The following is a 27583-nucleotide window of genomic DNA, read 5'->3' as shown; positions in this document are numbered from 1 at the left end:
AGTTGCATCATTATTAATTTCTTTTTAAGCAACTAGTTTCTTAAGTAAGTCGCGGAAAATATACTTTTTTTTTTTTTATATCCGAGGGTGTATCTTATTCCTATAATAAGGAAATAATTCACGTAGAATTTTTATCGATAGCTGTTACATAAGGCACTTTGTTGTAAGGCTGAGGTTGGATAATTTTATTTTTAGACGTTGAATAAATAGATTATCGGTTAACGGCACAGGGTATAAAAATGTCCCTCCGCTGTAATTTATTTCCACGTACATGTGTAAATCAGATTCGCGTTGTTATATTTATGCGAATCGTGAATGTTAATTATATCTTATAATTAACATGGTTTGAATAAAATTGTTTTTTTTTTTGAGAAATATTAAATTTTGTAATGAGATTAAAATCTATATAACCATGATTTACAATAATTATGACACAAATAATTATAAAAGTAGACGCACGTGTATATATTTTAATTAAAACGTATTAATTGGCGAAATTTCGTTCACTAGCTTTTAATGACGAAAAACAACATTTTCTGCCTTCTGTCACAATTCTTTTTTCTTTTTACGTTTCAGAAAGCTCGGTTTGGACCTGGTGCCACGTCAAGGTGCCCACATGGTGGAACCGGATACCATGTCCTTCGTGGAATTATACCATGTGGTAATTATGAATGACAAATACGTTCTTTTCGGGCCGATCGCGAAAGCACATATATCTCTCAAACATTGAATAGTGAGTGACAATGGAAAAATAAAGGGACTAAACGCACGCGGAATGTGCGAGAGCGATGAGGCGTGGAACTGTACGCGAATTCATCAAAATGCTGACCACGTAGGTAGCATCGCTTAATTTCGCCACGTCTAGAGTGATACAGTTACTTCAACGAATCCGATTGAAATACATTCTCAAAATACAATCCCTTATAATTTATGCATTGTAGCTTGCTGAACGACGATCTGTAATTTCACGAGATTAATTATAACGTGATCTGATAACCACCGAAATTTGATCGAATAGAAATGACCATTTTTTTTTATCTTTCTATTAATATCAATTAAAATACTTAAGCAGACAATTTAAAATGTCAAAACTAAATTCAACGCCGTACAAGAATTAACCCTTCTGATTTTCACTTTAATATTGCAAACCCAAGTTCTCGGTTTACCTTCTCGAGTTGAGAATCTTAACTTTGTAAGCTAAAGTCAAGTTTGACCGAAGAGCCAGGTTAATCTACTAGTAATTAAATAATATTATTCGAATATACCGCTAATCTCGGGGATGACTTATAGCACGTGCAGAGCGCCGAGAACTCGCAGGGTGCGTCAGCTCGGGGAACTTTACGCCGCAAAGAACACAAGAAGGTCCTTACCCACCACTTGTACTTCTGCATGAGAGACTTTGGCCATTCGGTCGGCGAGGACACCGAGATCTACTTCTCTCTGTTCGATGCCAAGCGGCAGCAGTACCTGAGCGAGCGCTTCCTGGTGCGTATCAGCAAGGAGGGCTTCTCCAACTACGTGGAAAAGATGCATAGCAACTGCACCATCTTCACGGACCTGGGCAACTCCGATCTGAGCCGCGATCTTTACATGATCGCTCACGTAATGCGTTGCGGCCGGATGTTGTATTCCGATTCCGGCAAGAACAAAACCGGAACTGCAATCTATCGGCGACCTCACGGGGTGGCGGTGCTCTCTTTAGCGGAGGCCGCGCAGGATCACGCGGAGGAACTTGAAATGACCTTCAAAGTAAGCAGATTAGAAAGATTAGAGAGTTTGACATTTGCGTGGAATATATTATTAATTGATAAATTTTATTCGAAATTTCATCTTAATTTTTTTCACAAATTTACAATCTCCTTTGAAACCTTTGTGTCTTTAAACAAATTAATTAAATATATATTTTATTTAAATCTTAAATTATTTAGATTATTTAATTCTTAATTGTTTTTTGATAATTGAGACGGATTATCTCGTGGAGAAGAGAGACAAGACAAATTTAACTTTTAAAGTTTCCATTTCTCTCTGCAGGTATATCAAGGGGAAGAGAAAGAGTTTCACCAACTGCATGAGCAAATCATACGCAATAACAAGTGTTCTCCTCTACCCGGACAGCCCAATTACGGAATAGTCGTATCTCTTCGTATTCTACACGGAGAACTGTCTCAAGTTCGGGACGAAAACCCATTACTATTCAAAAATATTTGCCTCACGAAGAAGCTTGGTTTCTCGGATGTCATTATGCCGGGCGATGTGCGTAACGATTTATATCTAAAGTTGGAACGGGGAGAATTCGAACGCGGTGGAAAGTCTACCGGCAAGAATATCGAGGTAAAATCATTTCCGAGGAATTCTTTTTTTTTCCCCCGCAAAAAAAAAAACATATAAGTATCTCTTTTATAAAATAGAAATTTGCATCAAAATATTTTCACACAAATTAAAATTATTATACGATAAAGACATGAATTTTACAAGAAAGTAAATAAATAAATGATCATTTTAATATACATAATACTACGCTTTTACCACGTGGATAAAATTCTATTTGTTGTCAATAAAAATAGGTGACAATCCTAGTCCTGGATACGGACGGCCAACCCTTGGAGGAGTGTCTGTTTGGCGCCGCAGGCATGGACGGTAGCTCCGAATATCAAAGTTTGGTCATATACCATCACAACAGCCCGTCGTGGGCGGAAACAGTAAGACTGGCGATACCCATCGACAAGTTTTACGGGAGCCACGTGCGTTTCGAATTCCGGCATTGTTCCAGTGAGTCACAATTGATATCGATCGGTGTCTCTGATCTTTTTATCTTTTTTTGCCGTCTTCTCCACTTATCTTTTCATCTCTCCATCAGTGGTCTTCATTTACCTTGCCTGTCATGTTGTAGCACGCGAGAAGACTGACAAGAAGCTTTTTGCCTTCGCGTTCGTGCGGTTGATGGAGCCCGGAGGTGCTACTCTTCAGGATGGTCCGCACGAGTTGTATATTTACAAATGCGAGGAGCGCGCAAAACTGGATTCGTTGGGTTATCTGTCGTTGCCGAGTAGCGCGCGAGAACCCAGCGTCTCAGGTAAGTCCCTGAAGAAAACTTCTGAAATATGAAATAAATTCATATAAATAATATTCGAATATTTGAATAAATATTGATAGCCGTATGGATAAATATTGTTAATCATCATGTATGTCATCTATTACATTATCATATATAAATAAATAAAGAATAAATTGCTTTTAAATATAAAATGCTTCTGGAAGAAAAAGAGAAATATTCCGAGTTACTTGTATTTATTTTTCCTGTTATCCCTTCCAGGTCCACCAGCCTTTTCGAGATCGCCCAAGGAAACTGTGTTTGTACACACTCTGCTCTGCAGCACTAAACTGACGCAAAATGTCGATCTACTCAGCCTGCTGCAATGGAAGGCGCATCCCGAACGAATATCCGAAGCTCTCGGTCGTGTGCTTCGACTAGACGGCGAGGAATTGGTCAAGTTTTTGCAGGACATTCTCGACGCGCTCTTCGCCATGTTCCATACCGAGGATGGCAATTCCACGGCGCACTCGGGTCTCGTGTTCCAGGTACTCGTGTCCATATTTAGTCTACTAGAAGATTCCAAGTTCGAACATTTCAAGCCAGTGATGGACGCCTACATCTCGGATCATTTCGCCGCGGCTTTGGTGTACAAGGGTCTTCTTAGCAGTGTGCAACATTGTGCCGATTGGGTCACCGCGGCGGAGAAGCAGGAACCTATCATGAAGTGCTTCCGCTCGCTCGAGTACATCTTCAAGTTTATCATACAGAGTCGGCTACTGTTTGCCCGCGCTACCGCTGGTCAATACGAGGACAGTTTTAAGCGCGATCTATACTGCGTATTCGCGGCTCTCAACAAGATGCTGGGCATTCCGTATGAGATGGTACTCTTGTCGCAGATTGCGCTATTGCTGTCGATCGCGGCGGTGTTTGAACAGTTGGTGGCGGTATTGCCGGTTCTCGAAGTGGCCAAGCTCACCTGCACAATGTTGGATTCAGTGCCTCGCGAGCCACCACTTCAGCTCACGCAGGCTAAACTGGTTGCCATCAAGAATCTCACGACATTCAGCTTGTTCTGCAAGGACGATGAGAGTCGAAACCTCTTGCTTGTTACCGTATGCCGACATCTGCGTATCCATCTGGCTCGCAGAGAGGAATTACGGTCCTGCACTGATATCTTGGGTGAGATACTTAGCTTCTTGCATAAGCGTGGCAGAGATACTAATAAGGTCAACAATTGTATCCACCACGACGTCGAGACGCTTTGTCTGTCGGTGCTCGACGTGCTTATACAGACGATACTAATCGTGATAAATGCCAGCGGACCGGTTCTCGGTTGTCTCGTGGGTTGCCTGATCGGATTGCTCCAGCTGCTTGACGAGTATCACTACGCGCGACTCTGGGAAGAACTGATGCATGGATCTAACGATCGAAAGCCGCTCAAGGACTTTTTGCTCCGGGCGTTCCTAGTACTGCGTGACCTCGTACGCCAAGAGGTATTTCCACCGGACTGGCTGGTTATCCGGATGCAAGCCAATAATGTTATTCTAAGGTCGCTGCAGGAACTCGCACAACCGCTTGCTTTTCGCTTCCTCCACAGCAGCTTCGACTCGCAACTATGGTCCACGTACTTCAATTTGGCGGTGGCTTATCTCACCCAGCCATCGCTCCAGCTCGAACAGTTTTCCGAGGTCAAGCGGGAGAAGATTGTGGAGAAGTATGGCGATATGAGGGTACTCATGGGCTTCCAGATACTGTCTATGTGGTCACATCTGGGCGAGCGTAAGCTTGAATTCATACCGGGCATGGTCGGCCCTTTCTTAGAAGTTACTTTGGTACCGGAGAGTGAACTCCGTAAGGCTACCTTGCATATTTTCTTCGACATGATGGAGTGCGAGCAGCGAACTCGTGGTAGCTTCAAATCGGTGGAATCTGAACTGATTGACAAACTAGACATTCTTATCAGCGAGAACAAGGGCGACGATGAGTACAGACAGTTGTTTAACACTATGTAAGTTGATGCGACCGATTCAATTCGTAATTTTTTCTTTTTTTCATCAGTTTCTGAGATTCTATATACATACAATTTTCGGAAAACATATTATATAACAATTATCGTATTTGCAATTTCATGCTGCTTCAGGGAACACCTTAGCGCCGTGTAAGTGTAATGTTTACGGACGAACGTGATTTTATCGTAGATATTTTTCATTCTGTGACTGATGTAATTATACGTACGTTATTTTACATCTTATTTTGCATATAGATTATTGGATAGGGTGCAGTCCGAGGATCCGGCTTGGAAGGATAGCGGTACTGCCTTTATAACATCCATCACGCGTTTATTGGAAAGGCTTCTCGATTATAGAAGCGTCATTCAGGGTGATGAGAATCGTGACAAGCGCATGTCCTGCACTGTAAATTTGTTGGTATGTGTTAAAGAGAGATCTCGAAATTTTAGATACATAGCTACATACGATAATGAAAACCCCGATGAGAATATTTTGCTGAAAGTATTGTATTATGAAAAGTGAAACGAATATTATTGAAAAATTAATCTGAATAAATTTCAAAATAAATCATAATTTTCCGTAATAAAATTCAATGTAATATTGTGAAATATAAGGAAAGGTAAAATATTAGACATTATGAAAGTTACTGAAAAACTGTTACTTTGAAATGAAAAATTGCTGAAATTTTAATGAAATATTAATGAAACGATAATAAAATATAATATGGTCGATTGAGAGAGATTTTCAACAAAATTTCGTAATGTTTTTAGTAAAATATTTCCATTAGGCAAGTGTATTAATAATGATAATATACTGCGGCTATTAGTAGCAATTAAGACACACGCGCCGCGCGAAACCGCAACTATATTTACATATTATTTCTCTCGCGACTTAGCGCGTTGATTAAACGAAACGTGCGACGCACACAATAGCGAATACTCGGTCTATCCACGCACGATATTTAGCAGCTCGAGTTCGCGATAGAAAAATTCCTCTTGCTTGCTCAATCATCGATCAGCTTGTAGCCACGTAGAACCGATTGAAACTCTCAGAGCGTGACATGGGATTACTTCTGCTCTTCCTACAGAATTTCTACAAGAATGAGTTCAACCGAAAGGAGATGTACTTGCGCTACATCTACAAGCTGCATGATCTGCATCTGGCCGCCGAGAATTATACGGAAGCCGGCTTTACGATGAAGTTGTACGCCGATCAGCTGGGCTGGGGCTCTGCCGTCCTGCCGGCGGATCACGCTCATCCTCAGCAGCCGGAGTGGCAGCGGAAGGAGCTGCTCTATCACAAGATCATCCATTATCTCGATCGTGGCAAGTGTTGGGAGAAGGGGATTCCTTTATGCAAGGAGCTGGCAATTCTCTACGAGACCAGGCTGTACGATTATGCCAAGCTCAGTCATGTGCTGAAGCTGCAGGCCAAGTTCCTAGATAACATCCTGACGCAGCTGCGTCCGGAACCGGAGTATTTTCGTGTCGGGTTTTACGGTCTCAGCTTCCCGCTCTTTGTTAGAGTAAGTTGATATGTTATCCGAAGCAATGATTTTCAGAGGCCGTGTTTAGTACATGGAGCAATTTATAATATTCATTCTAACAGAGATATTTTATTAGAATAGTTTGATTTTAATTTTATTAATATAATATTTTATTCTTCATGTTTGAAAAAGACTTGCTGAAACGATTATGATTACCTTGTATTCTAGAACAAGTTGTTCATTTATCGTGGCTTGGAGTATGAGCGAATAGGAGCGTTCACGCAGCGATTGCAAACCGAGTTTCCTTGCGCTCAGATATTGATGAAGAACTCCCCACCGGACGAGAGTATCCTGACATCTGAGGGTCAATGTAAGTGAGATAAGATTTATCAATAATTCTATTAAAAATCAATTCTCTCTTTCCCCAATAATTTAAAAGTAGAAAATCCTTCTCTATATATTGTATTTTATTTATATGTTAATCGGCTTTTTTTTTTAGATATCCAAATCTGTAACGTAAAACCAATTCCCGAAGAAGGCAGCCTAGCTTGCAGCGGCGCCGAGGTTCCAGAACGCATAGTCGCTTTTTATCTAGTAAACGATGTACGTAAATTCACATTCGATCGACCGCTCCACCGCGGTCCGGTGGACCGTGAGAACGAGTTCAAGTCGCTATGGATCGAGAGGACGACGCTGACGACGGAGGCGAAACTACCCGGGATTCTTAGATGGTTCGAGGTGATCGAGAAGCGATCAGAGCTAATGGCGCCGGTGCAATACGCCTGCGAGACCATGCAGAGTGTCGAGAGGGAACTGAGGCGGCTGGTCGCGCAATACACTGCCGAGCCGCATAGAAATATTAATCCATTCAGCATGCGGCTGCAGGGTATCATCGACGCCAACGTGATGGGCGGCATCACCAAGTATCAGGAGGCCTTTCTCACGGCGGAGTTTGCACGACAGAATCCTGATATGGTGCCACACGTAAATAGACTCAAGAGTCTGATCTTGGATCAGATGAGCGTTCTCGAGTCCGGTCTGGTGTTGCATGGTCAGATCGCGCCGGCTGGCGTCCAGCCATTGCACAAGAGATTGATCGAGAGATTCACGCAACTCAAACAAGGCCTCGGTCCATTGGCTAGACAAAGGACCATTCATCAAGATAGCATCGTCAAGTAAATTTCGTGCTAAAATATCCTATAATAAAATTTATCTATTCTTGTAATCAACGACAATCTCTTGAGAATTTTTTTAACGCGAAAATTTATCATTGTTTGATCGTTATTATTAATTATTTTTCTTTAATTTTATATTGACAGTTTATTTCAGTGTTATAGAAATATTTTAATCGTATCTTTATCCTTCTAGTTCGCCGCTACCACCCCTGCCGATCAACGACAAGCAGCGCCCGGCTACCCTGGAGACTCCCGGCTGCAGGACGTCGCACGCTGACAGCGACGGTCTTCCAGAGGACGAAGGCTTTTATACTAAGGTGGATGGCGCGCCGCCACCTATTCCGCAACGAGAAGTTCGACCGCGTTCCGTCGGCTACGGTACAACGCCACCCAGACCTACGCATCAAAGGTCTCTCAGTAAACCGTTGAGTCCGAAACTGCCACTGAGACATTCTTTGCCTACTCCTACCGACGGCGGGGATCAAGGCAGCCTCAGAAGCTCTTGGAGTGAACCTGGACCAGAGCCCGCTCCACCGCTACCACCCAGAGGTTGCAGTAAGTTAATTTCTTCGATTCTTTCAAGACATTTGAAAAAGTTCTTCGCGCTGTTACGTTGCTTGTTATATAATCGTAGATAGCGGGACTTTTTTTACATGTCGCAAATCGCTCGTCAGATAAATTCTCGAAAAAATATATCGTGACTCGTGCGAAACGCAGCGGTTCCTGTTTCAGCGCCAGACAAGAGAGATTCGAACCCGAATGCTGCGGTGCCGCCGGCGCCACCGAAACGCGGTTTGGCGTATAAACGCACAAATACAGAGTGGAGCACGGACGACGATTCCGAAATGACGGAACCGAGAAACGAATCGAACGATCTGCGCGACAGCGGCATCTCCACTGCCAGTCTGCTGGACTTTCAGTCACATCTGACGAACCTGAACAATCTCGGCTACGAGGATTTTGAGCCGCGCTCCCGATCCAACGACATCATGAACATCTCCCCGCCGTCTGTAATAAGCGCGCTCAACGTCTCGACTGGCAGTTTCGCCAGCGGCACATTCCAGGGCTCGCATTCTCTTCCCAATCAAGAGGTGAGAATAAGATTTATAAATAAAGACTTTAAATATAAAATTAAATAACAATGTATTTTAAGATGAACAGACCGTTAAAATTAAAATATTTCTTCTGTCTAAATTTTCTAATTAAATATTACTTTATCAAATTTTCTTTTTTTTTTTTTTTCTATCACTTTATTCGATTTGAATAAAAAATAATGTTGACGTCTATATTGTGTAAATCAAAATGATAGCAACGATTGATATTATCTTTTACGTTTATAGATGAGTCCTCCACCTATACCTCCCAAGGCTCATCAGGATACTCCGTCGGCTCCCTCGACTCTGGAGAGAACGTCCAACAGAACGCAGAGTTACGGTCATTCAGACAATTACTCCGTGCCGAAGATGCAGACACTCTCCGTGGCGTCCGACACGGAGAGCACTGTGTAGCGACGATATATACTGCTAGTCCCTAGCGATTATTTAGTCCCTTTAGTGATGTATATGTGCCATCATGCGCGAATCCTGTATCCGATTTGTCCCTCGAGTTGTCGGGTGGATTTTCTTAGACAGTAACTTAAGGTAAATAAATAAGAATATTATCGTTGTCGTCGTCATGTTTAACGGATAAAATGTGAAGAGATCTCTCGTCATTGAGATCCTTGATATCTGCACATCATCCTGTACGTAGCTATAATAATGAACCGTAAATCAGATCGTCAGACAAATCAATCATCTTCACCGAAACTAAACGTATCCAATCAGCGTATATTCGTACCTTAAAGAGATAACTAGAAAGAAATAAATGCGCGTAATAATCGCTCTTGAACACCGAAAACGTCCAGCAAGAAGCTTTTCATTTATTTGGACGTGATCGGCGATCGAACTGCGACATGTACGTATATATGTCAACTTTACTTTAAAAACCGCTCTTCCGAAGTATATCGAGCCACACACTGAACAGTATATATATTTTGTAAGTTATTTATATTTTCGATGAGAAAAGAATAAAGGTAATTTTTAAATCAACGACAATTGCTGCGGATTGTGCGAAGTGATATTGCCAGCTCCCGGCTGTGGATGCTATTGAGGAAGAAAGCAAATTCTACCTTGTTGCTGAAGGATATATAAATTATGTATTTTGTCACAGTTCGTTTTCCCCTTCATCTTGCATGAGTATATATCTATATACAAAAGTTTGAAAAAACTGCGCCGCACAATTGACACGCTCCGACTTATGCTATGTTTTTTTCTTCTTCTTTTTCATGGCATGTAAAATAAAGAAAAAGATTGTAAACTTCTATATAAAAAAAAAAAAAAAAAAAAAACAAAACAAAACAGGGAATGTACGCAAATGGAACCTAAAATCATACATATACATGTATATGAAAGAGAGACAGTGGAATGTGTACATTGCACAATACTGAGCTGAAAAAAAAGGTAGAATGATACTAACGAGTATAATGATTAGAGATCATTTTCGTTCTCCGTATCTTTTTCCCAACATCATCGCCGATTAACAGCAATTAGATCGTTCGTCGAGAAAAATCAGAGATTCGTAAATCACCGCCGTCGCTTCTTAATACAAAGTAAACAACAAGCGCAAACATTTTTTATTATATATCTGGTCGATCGGAACAATTGAACGCATTCGCTGCACGCACAAGGTGAGTCGTAATAGCCATGTGTAATTCGCGATGTGTTCCTTTAAACACAAAGTTTCGAGTTACTTTTAGTTATACAAGATTGTGACTAAAATGAAAATTTAGAAATTATTAGCTTACCTCTTGTATAGTTTCGTGCATCGAATCCTTCAATTGTGTGACTGAATAAAGGTCACGTCGATATTTTTCAATGACGCAAACGATATTTGTCGATAATATCCTTTTTTAATGATATTCATTAAATAAATAATTATATGAACAATGCCATCGTTTGCTGCTGATCATTGAAAGATATTCCTACATGTGACGTTTATCTCTCCGGTAAGATTACTGCGACGCATCCATTCGTATGCGATATATGAACGGGCGCTCGCACATACACGCTAATTAATATGGCTAATTATATAAGTCATGGCCGCTTTTAAAAAAAATATATATATATATATATATTTATATATATATATATATCGACGATCGTTCGAGTTTTTATTGCGCGCTGTGGACACTTAAGCTAGACGTAAGCTAAGTTACTTTGTACGTTGTTCTCGTTTGTGTGGCACGGACCTCGTCAAACGGACGTTTCCGCATTAGTATCCTTCCTGTAACACAACGGTAATCACGGGATTATTGCGAGTCCTGTTGAGCGATCGCGAGAGATACGGAGAGAATTAGCGATAGAGACAATCGTTGCGATTTACAGGCATTCGCCATAAATGCTTACCTCCTCGCTGATGGTTCGATAGCCGCCGATATTGCAAGCACGGATGACAGAAAAGATACAGTTATGTTAGAATGTTCCAACGGCACCTTTCGCGTGCAAACAGCAAGAAGAAACAGGAAACCAAAGAAACCAGAATGAATCAATTAAAAAAACGAGCGTTGCGAAAAAAATATTGCGCTAAAAGGAAAACCGCTAAAACTTAAGTATGTTATACATCGCCGCCGATTCTTTCTATATACGTTGGATGTGACGTATTTGTACTGTCTTTTTGTAAATTATTTTATATCTCAGTGAGAAAAGTAGAAACTTCTTGGATATAATCGTTTATATAAAGGTTTCTATTTTTATTCAAACGTGACAATGTGTGTTGTTTATTTCTACGACTTTTCTCTAACGTACTTAATATTCATCATACTATATCCAACGTCATTTTTTTATTAATTGTGTAGATTTTAAATGGCCATATATAATAGATTAGTTTAAATTAATACATTTACTTCATTTTAAAATACTTCAATTTGTTGAAATAACAAAAAGTTTTCCGATACATTGCATGAGAAACTTAAATAATACCCTTTACGTTATAGTTAAAAAAAAAAGACTATTTCTCTATGCGAAAAAAAATTACAAATAATTCTAAATACTTTCATATTCAATTCATGCATCAAAGTTATCGCACATAAAAGCCAAGATTTAAACCTTTTACCGTTTATTTTTTTTAAAAAAAAAAAAAAAGCTTCCGTCTATCGTTTAAAAAAGCTTTTTCACCCGATACCAGATTAATAAATAAATCTTCGAAAAACAAGTATAATATACTCACTCAGTCTCGGTGATGGTCTGCTCATATTGCTGCTGCTGCTGCTGTTGCCTGATCGCCGCCAGCTCGTTGCTGTGTTGTAGATCGTGTGTCAAGGAGCTCGACAATATCCTGCCGCTCATCGGCAGAATGTACTCTGGCGTGTCCTCCAGTACCGTCGGAGTGCCCATTTTGCCGCGTTTTAGACTACCGTATCTCTCGGAGCCGCTGAGATTGTCGTGCTGCGAGCTGTGCAGGCTCTGACCTCGCTTCAGGCTGCCGTAGCGCTGCTCGGAACCGCTCAGGTTCTCATGATTCGAATTTTGCGAATGATGACTCATGCTGGACGCCAAGATGCGTGACGACATGGATAGCATGTACGGGGTGGGTGACACCGTATGATCCTCCTCAGCGGTATATGGGAATAGGTATTTTTCGCCCAGATGGTGCACCTTCTCCTCACCCTCTGAATAATTTTCGTCCGGTTGGCTCTTCTGCGGCGAGCTCATATCTGGATATGGCAGAGGGTTCGGACTCGAGGTCTTGTTCGAGGCCATCTCGTTGTCCGACATGGTGCCGCCGGACCATTGACTGCCACGCGCGTCCATCACTGCGAAAAACATTAATGTTTATAAAAGCTCTTTTGTAAAGAGTTGTAGTATAGAGCTTTATAATATTTGCACATTATTATATAATAAAATATATACATATAAAAAATAAAATATTCACACACAAAAATTATAGCATTAAAATTTAATTTAATTTAGTAGTATATTTTTCATCTTCTAGAATTTTTTATTATTACTAATCTTTTAATTATAATTTTTTAGACACTCTATTTCTATATATAATATATAATTTTTCAATAAATTTATTAATCTCACCATTTGATGATAAATATGCTTCTGGCAGTTGAGAGCTCCATCGAGGGGCGTAGATAGGTTTAATGTTGGGGAATAGCTCGGCATTCGAACAAAGTATGTTCAAATGTTCTGCGGGATTGGTGTGAATATTGGGCAGATAGCTATGAGCGACATGCTGCTGCGTAGACACTCCCATGTTCCTGTGAGACCTTGCCGTGACATCGTCCTCGTCAGAGCTATGCGAGCTGGCGAGATCCAGGCTTCTTCCGCCTCCTTCGGCTTGCGAGCCATCGGAATCTGATTCCGATTCTCTACGTTGGCTTCTCACCTCCGTAGATTCCACTGAAATATTGGCGTAAAATTATATAATGTGCAATATAAATCTTCTTGTTTTAATTTGAATTATTAATTAAAATTAGTTTTTTTGTAACATTAATAAAACATTAATAATGAAATATAAATAAAAAATAAATCTAAAATATAAATCAAAATAAGAGAAAAAAACAAAATAATATTATATATATATATATATATATATGTAGATTAGAATAATATAAATAGAATATAAATTATAAATATGTACTATAATCATATTTTTTTAAATATTTCATTTCAGAAATTTTCTATTAAATTTATTTTAAAGCATATTTAATAAATTTCATAAATTATACCTTGTCGAGAGTGCAACACCGACCGATGACTCCTGGACGATAGATATGGATCTCGATCGCTGTTATAGTTGCTGGTGGATGTTGATGTATGTCTCAAGTGTGTATCGCTACGATAAGGGCTTGAGCCCGTCTTATTTGTACTTCTTGAAGTCGTGCTGCTCGTGGACACGCCGACATGGACTCTCCTACAGGCGGATTCGGTTCCGCCGTAGGTCGAAGAATAAGCCAATGCCGAACGCTAAAATATAATCATTATACAATTTTAATATCATTGCAACATGTCTATTGTAACCTTTCATAATTGTTGGAATTATTTTAATAATTAATCTATAAATAAATTTAATAAAAAAATTATTTCTTTATAAGTTTCTGTAAAATATAAAACAAAACAAGCTTTGAATTTACATACCGAGTGACCATTTACATTTTGACTGCTACTTCCATTACCCATGCTCCCTTCCAGCAAAGGTGTCTTCTTGCCCATACATCTTAATAAACTCTGATACAAATTTCTTCTCACTCTGCCATTAATGAAGCAATAACCGATCAGGCTAAATGCTGCGTGAACCACGATGGTAACACTCAACAAGTACGATAGAGTCGGTGAATTCTCAGATGCATTGAGAACTGCCAGAGTCCATGTTGATCCTAACAAGGGCAACGACGCCACGGAGAGCCATAAAAGCGTTCGTAAATTTCCGAAACCCATAATGTGTTCTTTCAGAGTAAAAGCTGCTCGAATGCACATCACGAGAATGCAGAAGTTCACCAACACGGCTGCGCAGACAGGTCCTATTAGTGACCAGATCACAGTTTCGTAGATGGACAACCAGCAACTAAAAAAGCAAACAAAAATTTATGTGTTTATCATTTTACATTTTTGAAACAATTTAATTTTATTTTAGGAACTGAAAATTTGAAAAAAAAGAACGCTACATTCTCTTATCATAATACAAAATTACTAATTTTTTATTTTATTTTTTAGAAATGTTACGATAATAAATAACACAATGAGAAAATTATTATGTATAATATAATAAAGGAATGAAAGAACAAGATCAACTTACAAATAGAAATTTCCGTATTGATCAGCCCTGACGCCAATAGTGAGCCCAACAATGACAGCTGGTAGACCGTATCCCATGGTGTAGTAAAACCTCATCTGTCCGTGATTTACATCTCTCATTTCTGTCAGCATTCGATAGAGATGAACAGAATCCACGAGAGTCCAGGCGAAGGTACTCAACCAAGCGTAATGCAGTCCTATCGCCGTCAGTTTGCACGGGAACTCGTTAGAAATGAGAGGACCTCTGGCTTTGAGCGCGATCAGGTACAAAATTTCCGCGACGAAAACGCACAATACTAGGTTCTTGTGGATACTGTTGGAATTGGTGCCTCCACCACGGATTAACGCCAAAATCAGGAGGGCGGACAATAATAATGGCAGAGCGAGCATAAACGCGCTATAGCTAGTCACATCTTCCAACAGGGATGGTTCGGGAACGTACTCTAGATCGAGGACGTCCGTCAGTATGGCGAAGGTAGACAATTTCAAGCAGGAACAGTTCACGATGGTACCAAATGACAAGGAGTTGTCTTCAATTTCCGTTGTGCAACCCATTCGACTCCATTCGCCGACTCTGAAAGATTCAGCGCGATTAAAACAAATTATTTTCTACTGACTTTCACATAAAATTTTTATCGAAATGAAATAAAATTAATTATTATATTAAATTGGTTAATTTATTAAATATTTTAAATTATTAAAATAATGATTTTAAAAATATTTAAAAATATAATTTCTTGATCTGCGCATATATGTATATAAGAATTTAATTAAATTTCCTTACCCTCTCGCCGTGCTCCAATGAACACACTGTGGATTCGTTCTAGTCTTAAAATCGTCGTTCTCGTTGAGCCAGAGTCGAACTTGAACCGGCGACTGCAAAGGAATTCCGGTCAAGGATTCATAACCGTTCTCCGAAGGAACCAACACCGAGACGGTCATTACAGGCGAGCCAACTGCTACTTCTACACCCCATCTAACTGCGACTGAATCGTCGAATCTGTGATATAAAAACATTCTTATTAAAGAAATAATCTATTTGCTTATAATCTCGAAAATTAAAATTTCAAAGAAAAATTGTACAAAAATTATACAGAATGTAGAATGTAACATGCAAACTATTTGTTCATATCGATATAAGTTTTATAATTAATGTAAGATTTAGATTAGAATTATCTCATAAACATATAAAGATAATTAAATTAAAATAACAATTAATTAATAACAGAAATATTACGCACCTTTGTGGCAAGAGTGCGCCGAGTTCTTTGTATTGCACATAACTTAGTACAGCTTTTTGATTGCTCAGGCTGTTTTTGACATTCAGTTCACCTTGAATGAGAGATTTGATACCCAACGTATTGAGCGGTATTTGAATCTTCGAATGCGGGTCGAACTTGTTGGGATCAGCCATATAGTTATTGTACTTCGGGAAGCTGAGAGACGGACCAAAATGCGCCGAAGAACTAAGAAAAGCAGAGGTATCAGGGATGATAACTTTCCGGTCGGCTTCCGAAGGCCTCGCCGTTGATAAAGCAGGATCTTCCTTGTATTCAGCGGTCTCGTATCCGAAGAGACTCTCTGATGTTACGATATCAAGACCAAGCACTAAAATATGATATAAATTTAACAATAAATATAAATGTCTTTTTTATAAAAATCTATTTTTTTATCAAATATTATAAAGTATAATTTTTTCTACAAAAATTATTTTAAACTTATCATATTTATATTATTTAATTAAAATTAATTACAATATTATTAACTAGATTATAGGTATATGAAATGTTTCACAACACGTTTCAAATTTATTTTTTATTAAAAAATTTAAACTATTTGTAATTTTTAAAAGAAAATACTAAAATAATAAATAATAAAATTCGATAATAAACTCATTTAATAATTAAGATATAATTAAATTAAGAGAGAATAAATCACTCACCAACGTTACTATCGACCACTTCAAAGGGACTAGTGAAAGTATCGTGTTGCGATGCCGTCAGAGTTTTCAAGTAATTCGCCATGGAAATAAGAATCTTATCAGGACTATCTCCGTTGAGTTCTCCTATTTTCTCCCATTTTTCCTTGTACTTGGATTTCAGGATTGCTCCAGCTATACCAATCAGATGGGAGACATAATCCTTATCCTGGCTGTGAGTCAAATTCAATCCCACCAGGCTCTCTTCGTAACGTAGCAATGTCACCAGCAAGGATTCCGCTACCAAAAGATCTGCTCCGTACATCTCCCTGGTGATATTCACCGCTCGATGAACGTCTTTCGCCATCTTCACGGCCACGTAAGTATTCAACGTGAGATCTTTAGCTTCTAGGGCTGCTAATTGATGTCGTTGCTCAATGAAAGCCTCCGAGGTGCAATTAAAGAGATCAGGTGATTGCCAGCCGCCTAATTTGTCATCGCAGGATCTTGAAGCCTTGCCCTCGGCGGTGCCGGGGCAGTCCTCGATGGCCGTCATCCCGAAGAGAGTCCGCGGCCACCACAGACCATCCGAATATGATCTGGGACAGCCGTCGTAGACTACCTCGCAGCCTCTCAGAGTCACCTAAAACGTATAAAAGAAATATTAATATTATAATTTATAATATCAATTATCTTGATATTTATATTAAATACTTTTACAGAAAGAATTTAATATTCTATTTTATTTTACAAAATAATGCATATTATAGTTAAAATACATTTATCTATCAATTTTATATAATTAGTTTTCTCTTTTCAATGCAGAAGTTTATCTTGAAGACGTTACAATGTTAACTGAAATATAATTTTATATACGTTAATATATACATATATATATTCTTCTCACCTCGGCATAAGGATTTGGACAGTCGGTGCACGCTCGACCAATCACTCCGGTTCGACAACGACATTGACCTGTCTCGCTGTCGCAACGTGGCCCAAAGCTACCGGTGACGTAGCACTCGCAAGGGATGCACTCCTTGCGCCCGCTCGGCTGGTAATGGTTCTCCTTACAGTAACATTCGCCGGTGGTTTTATTGCAGGCTGGATCGTAACCCTTAGTCTCGTCGCAGTGACAGGGGCCGCATACCGGCGTGCCCCACCAGGTTGCTGGACAGGGCTGATCGGCTTTGATATCGCAATAATTGCCTGTGTACTCGGATGACGTACAATCGCAACGATAACCATGCTTCGACGTAGTTACGTCCTTCAAGCAGTCGCCAATCTGATTGCACGGATGCAGGTCGCACACGGGCTCGCACTTGGGCCCAACGTAACCAGCGGCGCATACGCATTCGCTGGACTGCCATCGGGATAGGCAGATTGTAGTATCCGGATCGCAATTGATTTCGCATTTGGATTTCGATGGGCAACCGACGCTCACGTTCTCCTTCACTGTCGGGCGGTTCAGAGTCTGGTTCGATCCAACCCGTATGTTCTGCAAGCAACCGTACAAAGGTTTCAATTGCGAGTCGGTGGTCTGGTCTGGGCCGCCTACGAGTATTCGACCGACGTAAAGACCCTGGAGTTTGGCGGGTAACGGCAGCGTTGTTGGTCGATCTCGGTAATCGATATCTAGAGACACGTGGCCGCTCTGCCAGAGTACTTCCAGACGATGCCATTCGCCGTCCGCGATGGTGCCTGCGGTACAAACTACGTCCGCGCCGTCTAATGAGACTACTAGCTTGCCATCTCGAACTTCCAGTAGCACTGTGCTGTTCTGACCAATTTGCACGCTCATAACGAACGCTTGTTGTTCTCGGGTTCGTAGACTCAGGGCGGTCAGCCAAGGCAACTGAATTGGTCGTAGTAGCGGGTTGAAGCTCAGCATACCATGCCCATGAAACATCCATGGTTGGCCGATTTCCTCGGCGCAAGTTGGGCCAGCGAACGCGTCCTCGCATTCGCAAAGAAAACCTGCCCATATTTCCCGACATTTTCCATTATTTCTGCGCATAAAACAGTACATGCACTTGTTAGTCTTGACGTACATTGCAATAAAATATTTCAATTTTAATTTAAGTCACTCACTTTAAATTATAGATTTATATATGAACAGACAAATGATTTTCGGGCAAATAATTTGAATAGTAAAAAAAAATGTTTAAGTCAGACAATAAAAGATTTACGAAAAAAGATATTAATTATAATTCTATAATTATTTATATTATATACGTCTTATTAATAATATATTATCAAATATATTATTCAAACTAGCGATACATTTATATTATGAAAAAAAATTGAAAGAAAAATAATGCGTTAAAAAGAAATTCGTAGATTTTCTTTGTTCATAATCACTTACCCCATAGATAAAATTATTGGAAAAATTCAACGTGTTCGATAAACATTTAGAAAGTCGAAAACTTCAATTGTCAAATGATTAACAAATCAAAAAAAAAAAACAGCGCAATCATATACCTGTAGCAAATAAAAGTAAACAAGCCAGATTGATCAAAAAGAGATTAAGATAAAATAAATGTAAAAATAAAATATCAAGCAGTATAAGTAACTCAATTTACTTACTCGTGTCATTTTTTTTATCTTGTCTACAACAAATTAATAAGCATTACGATATTAAAATTTTTTTATATTTTCACATAACAAAAGATTTACAACGAGAGCGAAAAACGCAGGCAGACATATCTACCTGCGCTCTTGGAGCTCTCGCGATGAAAACCAACTCAACTGCCGAAAGTCAGAGCAGATTATATATAAACAGTAAACACAAAAACTGTAAACATAATATAGTGAAAAGAATAATATACAGGGTGCCCGATAATTCGTAAAAAATCTCTCGTGTACAGATAGAGCGGATTAAACTGAGCAAAAAAGTTCTGTATCGTTTTGCGATTTTCGGAATAATTATTCAGAAATTAATTATTAAAAATATCGACCAATTCGTGTGAGTATTAGCACGTGGTGGGAAAAGCCAGCCTGCTGTCACGCGGTTGCTATTTGCACGCATAGTAACCGTGTAACAATGCTCATAGCGCCCGCGTGACAGCGGGCTGTCTCTTTTCGCAGAGCGCTAATATTAGCGCGAATTGGTCGATATTTTTTAATTAATTTCTCAATAATTATTCCAAAAATCGCAAAACAATACAGAACTTTTTTGCTCAGTTTGATCCGCTCTGTCTGTACACGAGAGATTTCTTACGAATTACCAGAGCCTGTATATATATTTTCTTTATCTATCCATTATAAACGTGACTGTATTTAAATATTGCTTCAATAAATTAAGTTTAGATATTAACGTTCATTTTTTTATATCTATAGTATCGCTTTAAAATTTTTCTATTTAATTCTTTTAGTATTTTTTGTTTTTCAAATTAAAGTTACCTTCACTTATTCGGTTGAAAAAATTGTTTCTCATTTTTGCTCAAGATTTGTGATTAAAGATGACTTGAGAATCCATGTTAAAACGTTCGTAATTTATTAATATATAATTATAAGAGCCACGAATTTTACATGTTTGTTCCTTACATCTTTAATTTTGCTCTTTAAAAAATTTACTTAATAAATTTACTTAATTAATTGTGTAATAAAATTTCGTCTTGTCAATTTGTTTTAAACCAATATATATATATTTTTTTTAATTTACTCGCCAAGAAATTGAGCATCAAACATGTAACAATTGTTGTAAAATGTAAATGTAATAATGTTAAAGTGTTTAAAAAATATTATAATTTTAATCATCTTTTTCAACAAAAAAAAAATCATGTCTTTAAAAAAAATTTCATTAAATCGGGAGAAGTCGATATTAGCTTTTTAAATTTCAATTTCGCAAATATTATATTTTTTTGTCAATTATTACCTGCAGGGCGACGAGGCGCAGAAAGCAGCCTTCTCAGGACAACCGGCTTGAGTCCCGTTATCAGCCACGAAGGAATTCAAGTCGACGAAAATGTGGTCGACGTAGAGATCACTGATACATCCGACGTAATCCTTGTTGCGAATTTGAAAGCTGGACGGGATCGCCGGTAGACCGCCAAGCTGCAATGGTCCAGTTAGATCCAGAAATCTATGACAGGTTTCGGTGACAAGTCCGCAGCGTTCCTCCAGAATTCTCTCGCTTCTGCTAGCGCAATTCCATCTTGGTCCCAGCCTCTCGCCGTGCTTCAAAGCGAGTGCAATGTCGCAGTCGTCCAGGGACACCGTCACCGTACGATTGATGTAGGAGACCTCGACCTCGTGCCATCGTCCGTCCGATACTCCACCGAGAATGCCCGCCGTAGTCCGGGTCACCTCGTCGCCGAGAGAGAAGCTGAACTGAACCTGCGAGTCCACGATCTCCAGAGCGATAAAGTCATGACGTTCATTGTACCTGCCGTTGTAGAGTAAGAGACCGTCGGTCAGCTCGGTAGCAAACTTTAGTTTGAGATGAAGACGATGACGTTGTCGGAGAGAGGCGAAGGTGAGAAACGTCGCCGGGCCGAAACTACGCGCTCTAAGTTCGCAGAATGGTGTCACGTTCTCCAGCGCGGTTACGGGGCAACCCTCGCATATGAAACCACCGCTGTTCTTGAGAGCGGTGCATTGGGAGCCACCCTTGCAGATGCCAGGCGTCGAGCAAGCGTCGTGGTCCAGCGAGATCTCGCAGTTCTCGCCGGTAAAGTCCGGCGTGCAGATGCACGAGTATCCATTTTCTCGCCTGTGACAGGTACCACCGTTCACGCAAGGGTTCGAGTAGCACAGATTCACCTCGGTGTCGCACATATAGGCTTCGCGACTACCGGTGAAGCCTCGGCCGCATCTACAGGCAAACGTTGTGACCGGGTAGATTGGTCGGAAGAGAACTGTATCACTGCTGGCAAAGCCGGATGCATTGCCAAACTTCAACACCGTCAGACATTCCTCGAAATTTAAGCAGGGTTCTCTAACACAAAGGTTATCGTCGAAGGGTAAAACTGTGACCGTTGCCAGTCTAGCCAAAATACCGCGATTTAGGTAGACTCGTTCTTGAAGAAACTGCGGACTGTAAAACTCGTCGATCGTGCCGGGCTCCACCTTGCGTGCTGAAAAACTCACATTTAGTATCTTGGCGTGCACGTTCGCGTCCTCCTGAACGCTGAAGAGAAAGATGTTTTCGCGCGGACACGGAATGATGGCTGCCAGACCGTCCAGGAAGTAACCCAAAAGAGGACTGAGAAACGCCTCCACCGTCATGTCATCCAGTCTCACCGTAATCGAGTTCAACAGCATCTCATCGGTGATTAAACGCACCGACAATGTCATTGTGGCCTTCGCTTCATTGATGCCGTCCGTCACGGCGACCTCCATGGTCGCTACTCGCGGTACGTTGGTGTTGAGCTGTGGCGATAATCGGATCTCGCCAGAGGTTTTGTTGAGATCAATCAGATTCGCGTTGTTACCAGCGAGGATACTGTAGACGAGATTGTCGGTGACGTCAGCGTCCATCGCTGGTATACGGCCGATTGGCGCGGTCGGGAAGAAGTCTTTAAAGTTGTTGAAGATAATCTGGAAATCCTTGAGCACCGGCGCATTGTCGTTCACGTCGGTCACTAAAATTTGTACCAGCGCGTCAGAGCGCAACGGCGACGACGCGGCGCGCACCACAAGTTCGAATTTCTTCTTCGGTGATTCATAGTCCAGTTCTTCGAGAGTGATGAGCTCCGCCCGATTGTCTCCTTGTCGGCTATGCAGGGCAAAACTGTTGGAGTCCTCACCCCCGATGATGCTGTACTGTACTACCGCGTTCGGACCCTCGTCCGGATCGTGGGCGTATATTTCGCCGACGGTCGAGCCAATCGGTGAGTTCTCAGCAATATAAAGAACGATCTTGTCATTTTCGAAAGCGGGCGGTGAATCATTGATGTCCTCGATCTTGACGTTGACTGGAACGACGGATGAAAGCGCGGGTGAACCGCGATCTATGGCGACGGCTTTTAGCATGTAACGCGCCACTGATTCTCTGTCCAACGATTTCGCGGTTCTAATGATACCTGTCGTAGTATCAATCGCGAATGCGCCGTCGCCATCGTCCTCTAAAGCATATCTCACCTAAAACATTTATTGGATTCGTTAGAAACTCAAAAGAGCAACATTAAATTATCATTTAGCTTCATTCCTTTATTTTTAAAAAATTATACTCACCCGACCATTGAGATCAGTATCCGCATCGGTCGCCGCAACCCTGAGCACACTAGTGCCTACTAAAACATCTTCAGGAATCGATCCGTGATACTGAGGAGCCTCGAAAACTGGCGCGTTATCATTCACGTCCGTAACAGAAATCTCCACCTGGGTGGTATCCGATAATGGCGGTATCCCACCGTCTTTGGCATTCACCGTTAACAAGTACGAAGGTATTAATTCGCGATCGAGCGCTTTAGTTGTCGTGATCGCTCCGGTCTGTGGATTAATAGTGAACTCGTCGATCGTCTCTTCGTCATTATCGGTGGCCAGGCTGTAAGTAATCTGAGCGTTCTTGCCAACATCGGAATCGGTGGCGCTGACCACCAGGACGGTCACGCCAACTGGCGCATCTTCGAACACTGAGACCGCGTACGGCGCGTTCTCGAACACCGGCGAGAAGTTGTTGGCGTCCGACACGTTGACGTAGACCAGGGCGGTGTCAGTGCGGCCGCCGCTGTCCGAAGCTGTCACCGTCAGCACAAACCGCTTTTCCTGCTTATAATCGAGTGGCTGAGCGACGGTGATGAGACCGTGGCCATTCTGCGACGCGATGGAAAAGCGTCCGCGCGTGTTGCCGCCCGTAATCTCGTAGTGGATCCTAGCATCCTCGTCCGGATCAGTGGCAGTTACCGAGGCGACCGGAGTACCCGGCGGATCTTCTTCGGATATTATAGCTTCGTAGTTCTTCGGCTCGAAGTAAGGATCGTTGTCGTTCACATCGGTCACCGTGAGAATCACCGTCGCGCTTGCAGACTTTGGTTCCTCGCCAGAATCCACCGCGATTACGATAAATTGATATCTAAAATAAAAAATATTTCACGCGCTACAAAATTTATAAAAGAATTTGTTTTTTAATAAATTATTATGTATTATGTAATAAGTTTAATAGAAAATAAACTATTTTTTGTGTTTGCTATATTACTAGCTTTAAATATATGTTTTATAAATTTTCTATAAATTATATTCTAGTTTTTATAATCTTTTTAATTTTGATTGACAAATATTTATAATCAATTATAGTAATCAACGAAAGAAATTAATACCTCGAGCATTGTTCGCGATCCAATTGCTTCGTCGTGTAGATCCATCCGGTCTCCGAGTTCACAGTGATGGGAAAGTTCTCCGTGGAGGCACCAGTGAAGTCGCGCGCGCCAATGTTATATTTGATAAGCGCGTTGTTACCCTCGTCGGCATCGTACGCCTGCACTCTCAGTACCGAGTAACCAAGTGGCACGTTTTCCGACACTGATTCTTGAAAGTGGCTCGTGTAGAATCGCGGTGCGTTGTCGTTGACGTCTCTGACCATCACCAACAACTGAGTGGTATTGGATCGAGCGGGCGAACCGCCGTCCTGGGCGCGTATAACGATTTTGTAGTTCCTGATAGATTCGTAGTCGAGCGGTTTCACCAAAGAGACGTCGCCGCTCATCGAGTCGATGGAAAATGTATTTTGCGTGTTGCCGCCGATGATGGCGTAGCGGACAGCCGCGTTGGCACCAGCGTCCGCGTCCGTCGCCCGGATATGAGCCACCACCGGATTCGTCGTATAATCCAGGTCCTCCGATACAGACGCCGAGTACGTACGTTCAGTGAATTGCGGATAATTGTCATTGTCATCCAGCACGCGCACCATCAGGGTCGCGTTCGCGCTTCGCCGTGTTGACGGTGGCGTCGCTTGATCCGTAACGCTGAGCACTACTGTATAGACTTCGTTCACCTCGCGATCAAGTGGGGTCCGCGTGGTGACTACACCGGATCTGAAAATAGATAAAGATTATTTTTTTCGCAAAATATAATATTTTTTTAGACTTTAGAGAATTTTAAGAAAGAAGAAAATAATAAAATTATATCTAATATATCTAGATATGATGCTGATACCAACCTAGAATCGATTCTGAAAATTGCCGCGTCCTCTGTATGCGTGGTAGTACTACCTGCCGTGGTAGAAACAATAGAATATTCTACCTCGGCATTTCTACCGGTATCCTGGTCCGTAGCTTTAACTGTAATCACGGTGGAGCCCACGGGAACACCTTCTCGCACTGACGCGTCGTATTCCGACCATTCAAAACTGGGTGTGTGATCGTTTGCATCTAGTACATTGACCTGAAGAGTCGTCGTGCCGGTTCGCGGTGGAAACGAATCGTCCACTGCCAGTACCTGTAAAAAGTATGCAATTTTATACCTATATTCCTTGTTGAAATTTTTTATCTTCTTCGACTTTGTAATTTTGATACATACCCGAAAGTAGTGCACGTCGACGTTCTCTCTATCCAGTCTGGAATTAGTGGTTACTCTTCCGGTCACTGGATCGAGAGCTAATAGCGACTGTGATCTTGCATCAATCAGCGAGTTCATCGAATATCGCACGGCACCGTTTTCAGGATCTCTAGCTTTTACCGAAGTCACGTAGACTCCTGGTTCTCTTTCCTCTTCCACCGCGGCGACGTAAAGAGGTTGCTCAAAGTAAGGAGACTGATTCTTCAGCTCTCGCCTCACCCTTCTGCCCAAATCGGTGTCATCAAGTTGACGATGATGGAATACAATCTTCAGTCGATGCTCGGCGTCGGTCAGACGCGAATCAGCGGTGCAACGCAAATTCATGCTGACCGAGACTTTCCATAATGGATCTACCAGGCACTGCTCGCTAGCGGAGACCAAATCTCCAGCGGCGCCTTCCACGAGAAATCTGGGGTCCGCCACTCCGCCCCATCTGATTTCGCATTCCTTCAGGGCCGTCTGCGGTAGAAAGTCACGAAGAGCTGCTACTAATTGAGACGTTCGTAGACACACTTCGGTAAACCTGTCGATGTAATTAAATCTTTAGTTGTGAAAAGTTTTAAGTTAAAGTTGGGTTCTTTTAATATATCTCCATTGCAAATTATTTTGCGCATTTTCAATTAAAAAAAAATATTCATAGCTTTAATGGCTATAATTAGTATGTTTATCCTGATCACTTTATACTTTCTTCAGGATAGTTTATTTTTTTTTTTGCTGAATTGAATATACATATATTTATATATGTATATAAATATAAGCATAAAAAATCATAACTATATCTTGAAAGATCAAACCAATTAATAAAGCTAATTAATATATTTACGATCATTACTGATCACTTTATTTCCTTCCAAGATGGTCTCCTTTTTGCGGTAAAGTCTCTTTATATACATGTAGAAATATATAGTTTCACACCATATATTTACATCTCGAAGCGAAACCAATTAAGCTCGAATATTACAAGTCACTAACTCAAATGACGTTTACATTTCCTTTATCTAAGACTGAAATCTGACTCCAACCTATCGGTGCTGGGCATCGCGTAAGAGGCCAGAGTCTCCGCCATCCAGCCCCTGGTGGCTGCCAGGTCGCGATTCTCCCCGCCGCATCCGGTGATCAGGATCCTCAGCGGTAAGCTGTAGTAGTCGATAGTGGGTCTACCGAGGCGGGAGCTCGTCGAGTCGACGTAGAAGGTGAAGACGCGTGGGTACTGGAGTCCGTCGCAGCTCAGCGTCCTCGCCAGGGTCACGCGACCCGTGTGCGAATGCACTTTGAGGAGCTTCCGGGCGAACCAGCCGGTGCGCTCGCTCGAGGCCTCGTATTTGCGCCGACCGCCCAACTGTGGCACCCCGGCCTCGAAGACAACGGTGCCGACGGGCGTGCTGGACGGCAGCACTGCCAGGTAGCTGTCGCCCAGCGTCCAGACGGTCGCCAGGATTAGCAACATCCATCTCCACCGCGCCATCCTGCTCGTTCCCACTTAATCCGCGCGATCCTGCAGTCTGCTCTGTCCTCTCCCTGACGCGTGTCCCGTTGCGTCAGGATCCATCTGCAAAAAGATAAATCGACGTCAAATTTTCTGCCAAGGGATGACCAACAAATTTAAATTCGCTAGAGAATTTATGATTATTGTGATTAAGATGGAGAGATGTATTTAATAATCTAGGTAATAATTATTTATTACCAATAATATATATTAATTAAATATTTTTTATTTTAATTATAAATTAGATCCTCCTCTCAATGAGAATTAGAGCAATGTCACTATCAAAAATAAGAAATAAGATGATGAAAAAAAAAATATATTAAAAACAGCGAATTAATTTGAGTTATAAAAAATATTCTTTCTATGAATTTTAATTGGAATATAAAATTCAATTTTTCACGGCAAACAGTTATACATCTATACAACTTAAACTAAAATTAAAAATCTTTTTATTTAGTCTGCTTTCTGTCAATATAAAGCGATAATCTTGATTAGAATAATTGATTTACTATAATTAAAAAATCAACATTACTTCTTGCCAAGAGCCATATTAAGTTATGATACTAAATACAATCATCGTTAGAACAAGGAAGGAATAAAGAAGATAGATTTCTCATTTTATCAGAATGGCGAGGGTAATCTTCTTTAAAATAAGCAGTTTCGAGATGACAGTTCCTCGAACTCCTTAGGATGTTGAAAAATCTCGCGAATAAGAACAAGAAGGAAGGAGATGACGATAATCAAGAGGGGCGACTGGAAGCATGTAATCCTACGTGGATCTCTTCTCCTTCTCTTTTCTCGCGCAGCTCAACTCGCGACAAACGCGAGAAAACGCTCGGGTCCAAGTATATAAGGACACGAAGCCGAGAATCTCGTTCGTTCCTTCCTTCTTTCTTTCACTTGGCAGGTTAATCGCTCCCTCGACCAGGCATCCGTAATCGTCGTTGTACGATTTTCGAGATGCACGAGAGTTTCTCCCCTTTTCGTCTTGAGAGTGGCGAGCAAAACGTGGGAAACCAACTATAATACTTCCGGCTGTGCCCTCGACGCGGAGAGGCGTTGAAAACGTCGGCTCTTGTCGTCTACGTCGTCGTGAGAGATTCGTCCACCTCCCCCTTACGTTAAACGCGTGCTCAC

The 27583-nt window shown here is 41.1% G+C and overlaps 2 protein-coding genes across 10 annotated transcripts in view; one reads left to right on the top strand and one right to left on the bottom strand.

Moving 5' to 3' along the window:
- Positions 1 to 11500, top strand: part of Spg (dedicator of cytokinesis spg) — a 48528-nt gene extending 37028 nt beyond the window's left edge. For 2 of the 6 annotated variants that reach the window (XM_072906535.1, XM_072906531.1), the window contains 14 exons: positions 577 to 661; positions 1291 to 1749; positions 2032 to 2331; positions 2565 to 2769; positions 2891 to 3073; positions 3314 to 5042; positions 5175 to 5192; positions 5298 to 5460; positions 6131 to 6568; positions 6758 to 6899; positions 7029 to 7704; positions 7898 to 8259; positions 8437 to 8795; positions 9045 to 11500. In XM_072906535.1, coding sequence (XP_072762636.1) covers positions 577 to 661; positions 1291 to 1749; positions 2032 to 2331; positions 2565 to 2769; positions 2891 to 3073; positions 3314 to 5042; positions 5175 to 5192; positions 5298 to 5460; positions 6131 to 6568; positions 6758 to 6899; positions 7029 to 7704; positions 7898 to 8259; positions 8437 to 8795; positions 9045 to 9212 — 5287 coding nt within the window. In that variant the 3' untranslated portion in view covers positions 9213 to 11500. Of the gene's footprint in view, positions 1 to 576; positions 662 to 1290; positions 1750 to 2031; positions 2332 to 2564; positions 2770 to 2890; positions 3074 to 3313; positions 5043 to 5174; positions 5193 to 5297; positions 5461 to 6130; positions 6569 to 6757; positions 6900 to 7028; positions 7705 to 7897; positions 8260 to 8421; positions 8796 to 9044 lie in introns of all 6 variants that reach the window. The other 4 variants (XM_072906533.1, XM_072906530.1, XM_072906536.1 and 1 more) reach the window with 3 other exon arrangements.
- Positions 9873 to 27583, bottom strand: part of Stan (protocadherin-like wing polarity protein stan) — a 30137-nt gene continuing 12426 nt past the window's right edge. For 2 of the 4 annotated variants that reach the window (XM_072906527.1, XM_072906528.1), the window contains 16 exons: positions 25983 to 26509; positions 24922 to 25483; positions 24563 to 24840; positions 23724 to 24437; positions 22639 to 23479; positions 20339 to 22545; positions 17369 to 18470; positions 16486 to 17104; positions 15785 to 16151; positions 15328 to 15543; positions 14545 to 15117; positions 13887 to 14313; positions 13478 to 13715; positions 12828 to 13148; positions 11968 to 12553; positions 9873 to 11025 (listed from right to left, as the gene is read on the bottom strand). In XM_072906527.1, the coding sequence (XP_072762628.1) occupies positions 10995 to 11025; positions 11968 to 12553; positions 12828 to 13148; positions 13478 to 13715; positions 13887 to 14313; positions 14545 to 15117; positions 15328 to 15543; positions 15785 to 16151; positions 16486 to 17104; positions 17369 to 18470; positions 20339 to 22545; positions 22639 to 23479; positions 23724 to 24437; positions 24563 to 24840; positions 24922 to 25483; positions 25983 to 26425 (9525 nt within the window). In that variant the 5' untranslated portion in view covers positions 26426 to 26509 and the 3' untranslated portion in view covers positions 9873 to 10994. Of the gene's footprint in view, positions 11234 to 11967; positions 12554 to 12827; positions 13149 to 13477; positions 13716 to 13886; positions 14314 to 14544; positions 15118 to 15327; positions 15544 to 15784; positions 16152 to 16485; positions 17105 to 17368; positions 18471 to 20338; positions 22546 to 22638; positions 23480 to 23723; positions 24438 to 24562; positions 24841 to 24921; positions 25484 to 25982; positions 26510 to 27583 lie in introns of all 4 variants that reach the window. The other 2 variants (XR_012048071.1, XM_072906529.1) reach the window with 2 other exon arrangements.

The sequence above is a fragment of the Anoplolepis gracilipes genome, chromosome 14, assembly GCF_047496725.1.
Source record: "Anoplolepis gracilipes chromosome 14, ASM4749672v1, whole genome shotgun sequence".
In the NCBI taxonomy this organism is placed as follows: Eukaryota; Metazoa; Arthropoda; class Insecta; order Hymenoptera; family Formicidae; genus Anoplolepis; species Anoplolepis gracilipes.
This window is presented reverse-complemented; position numbering and strand designations above follow the sequence as displayed.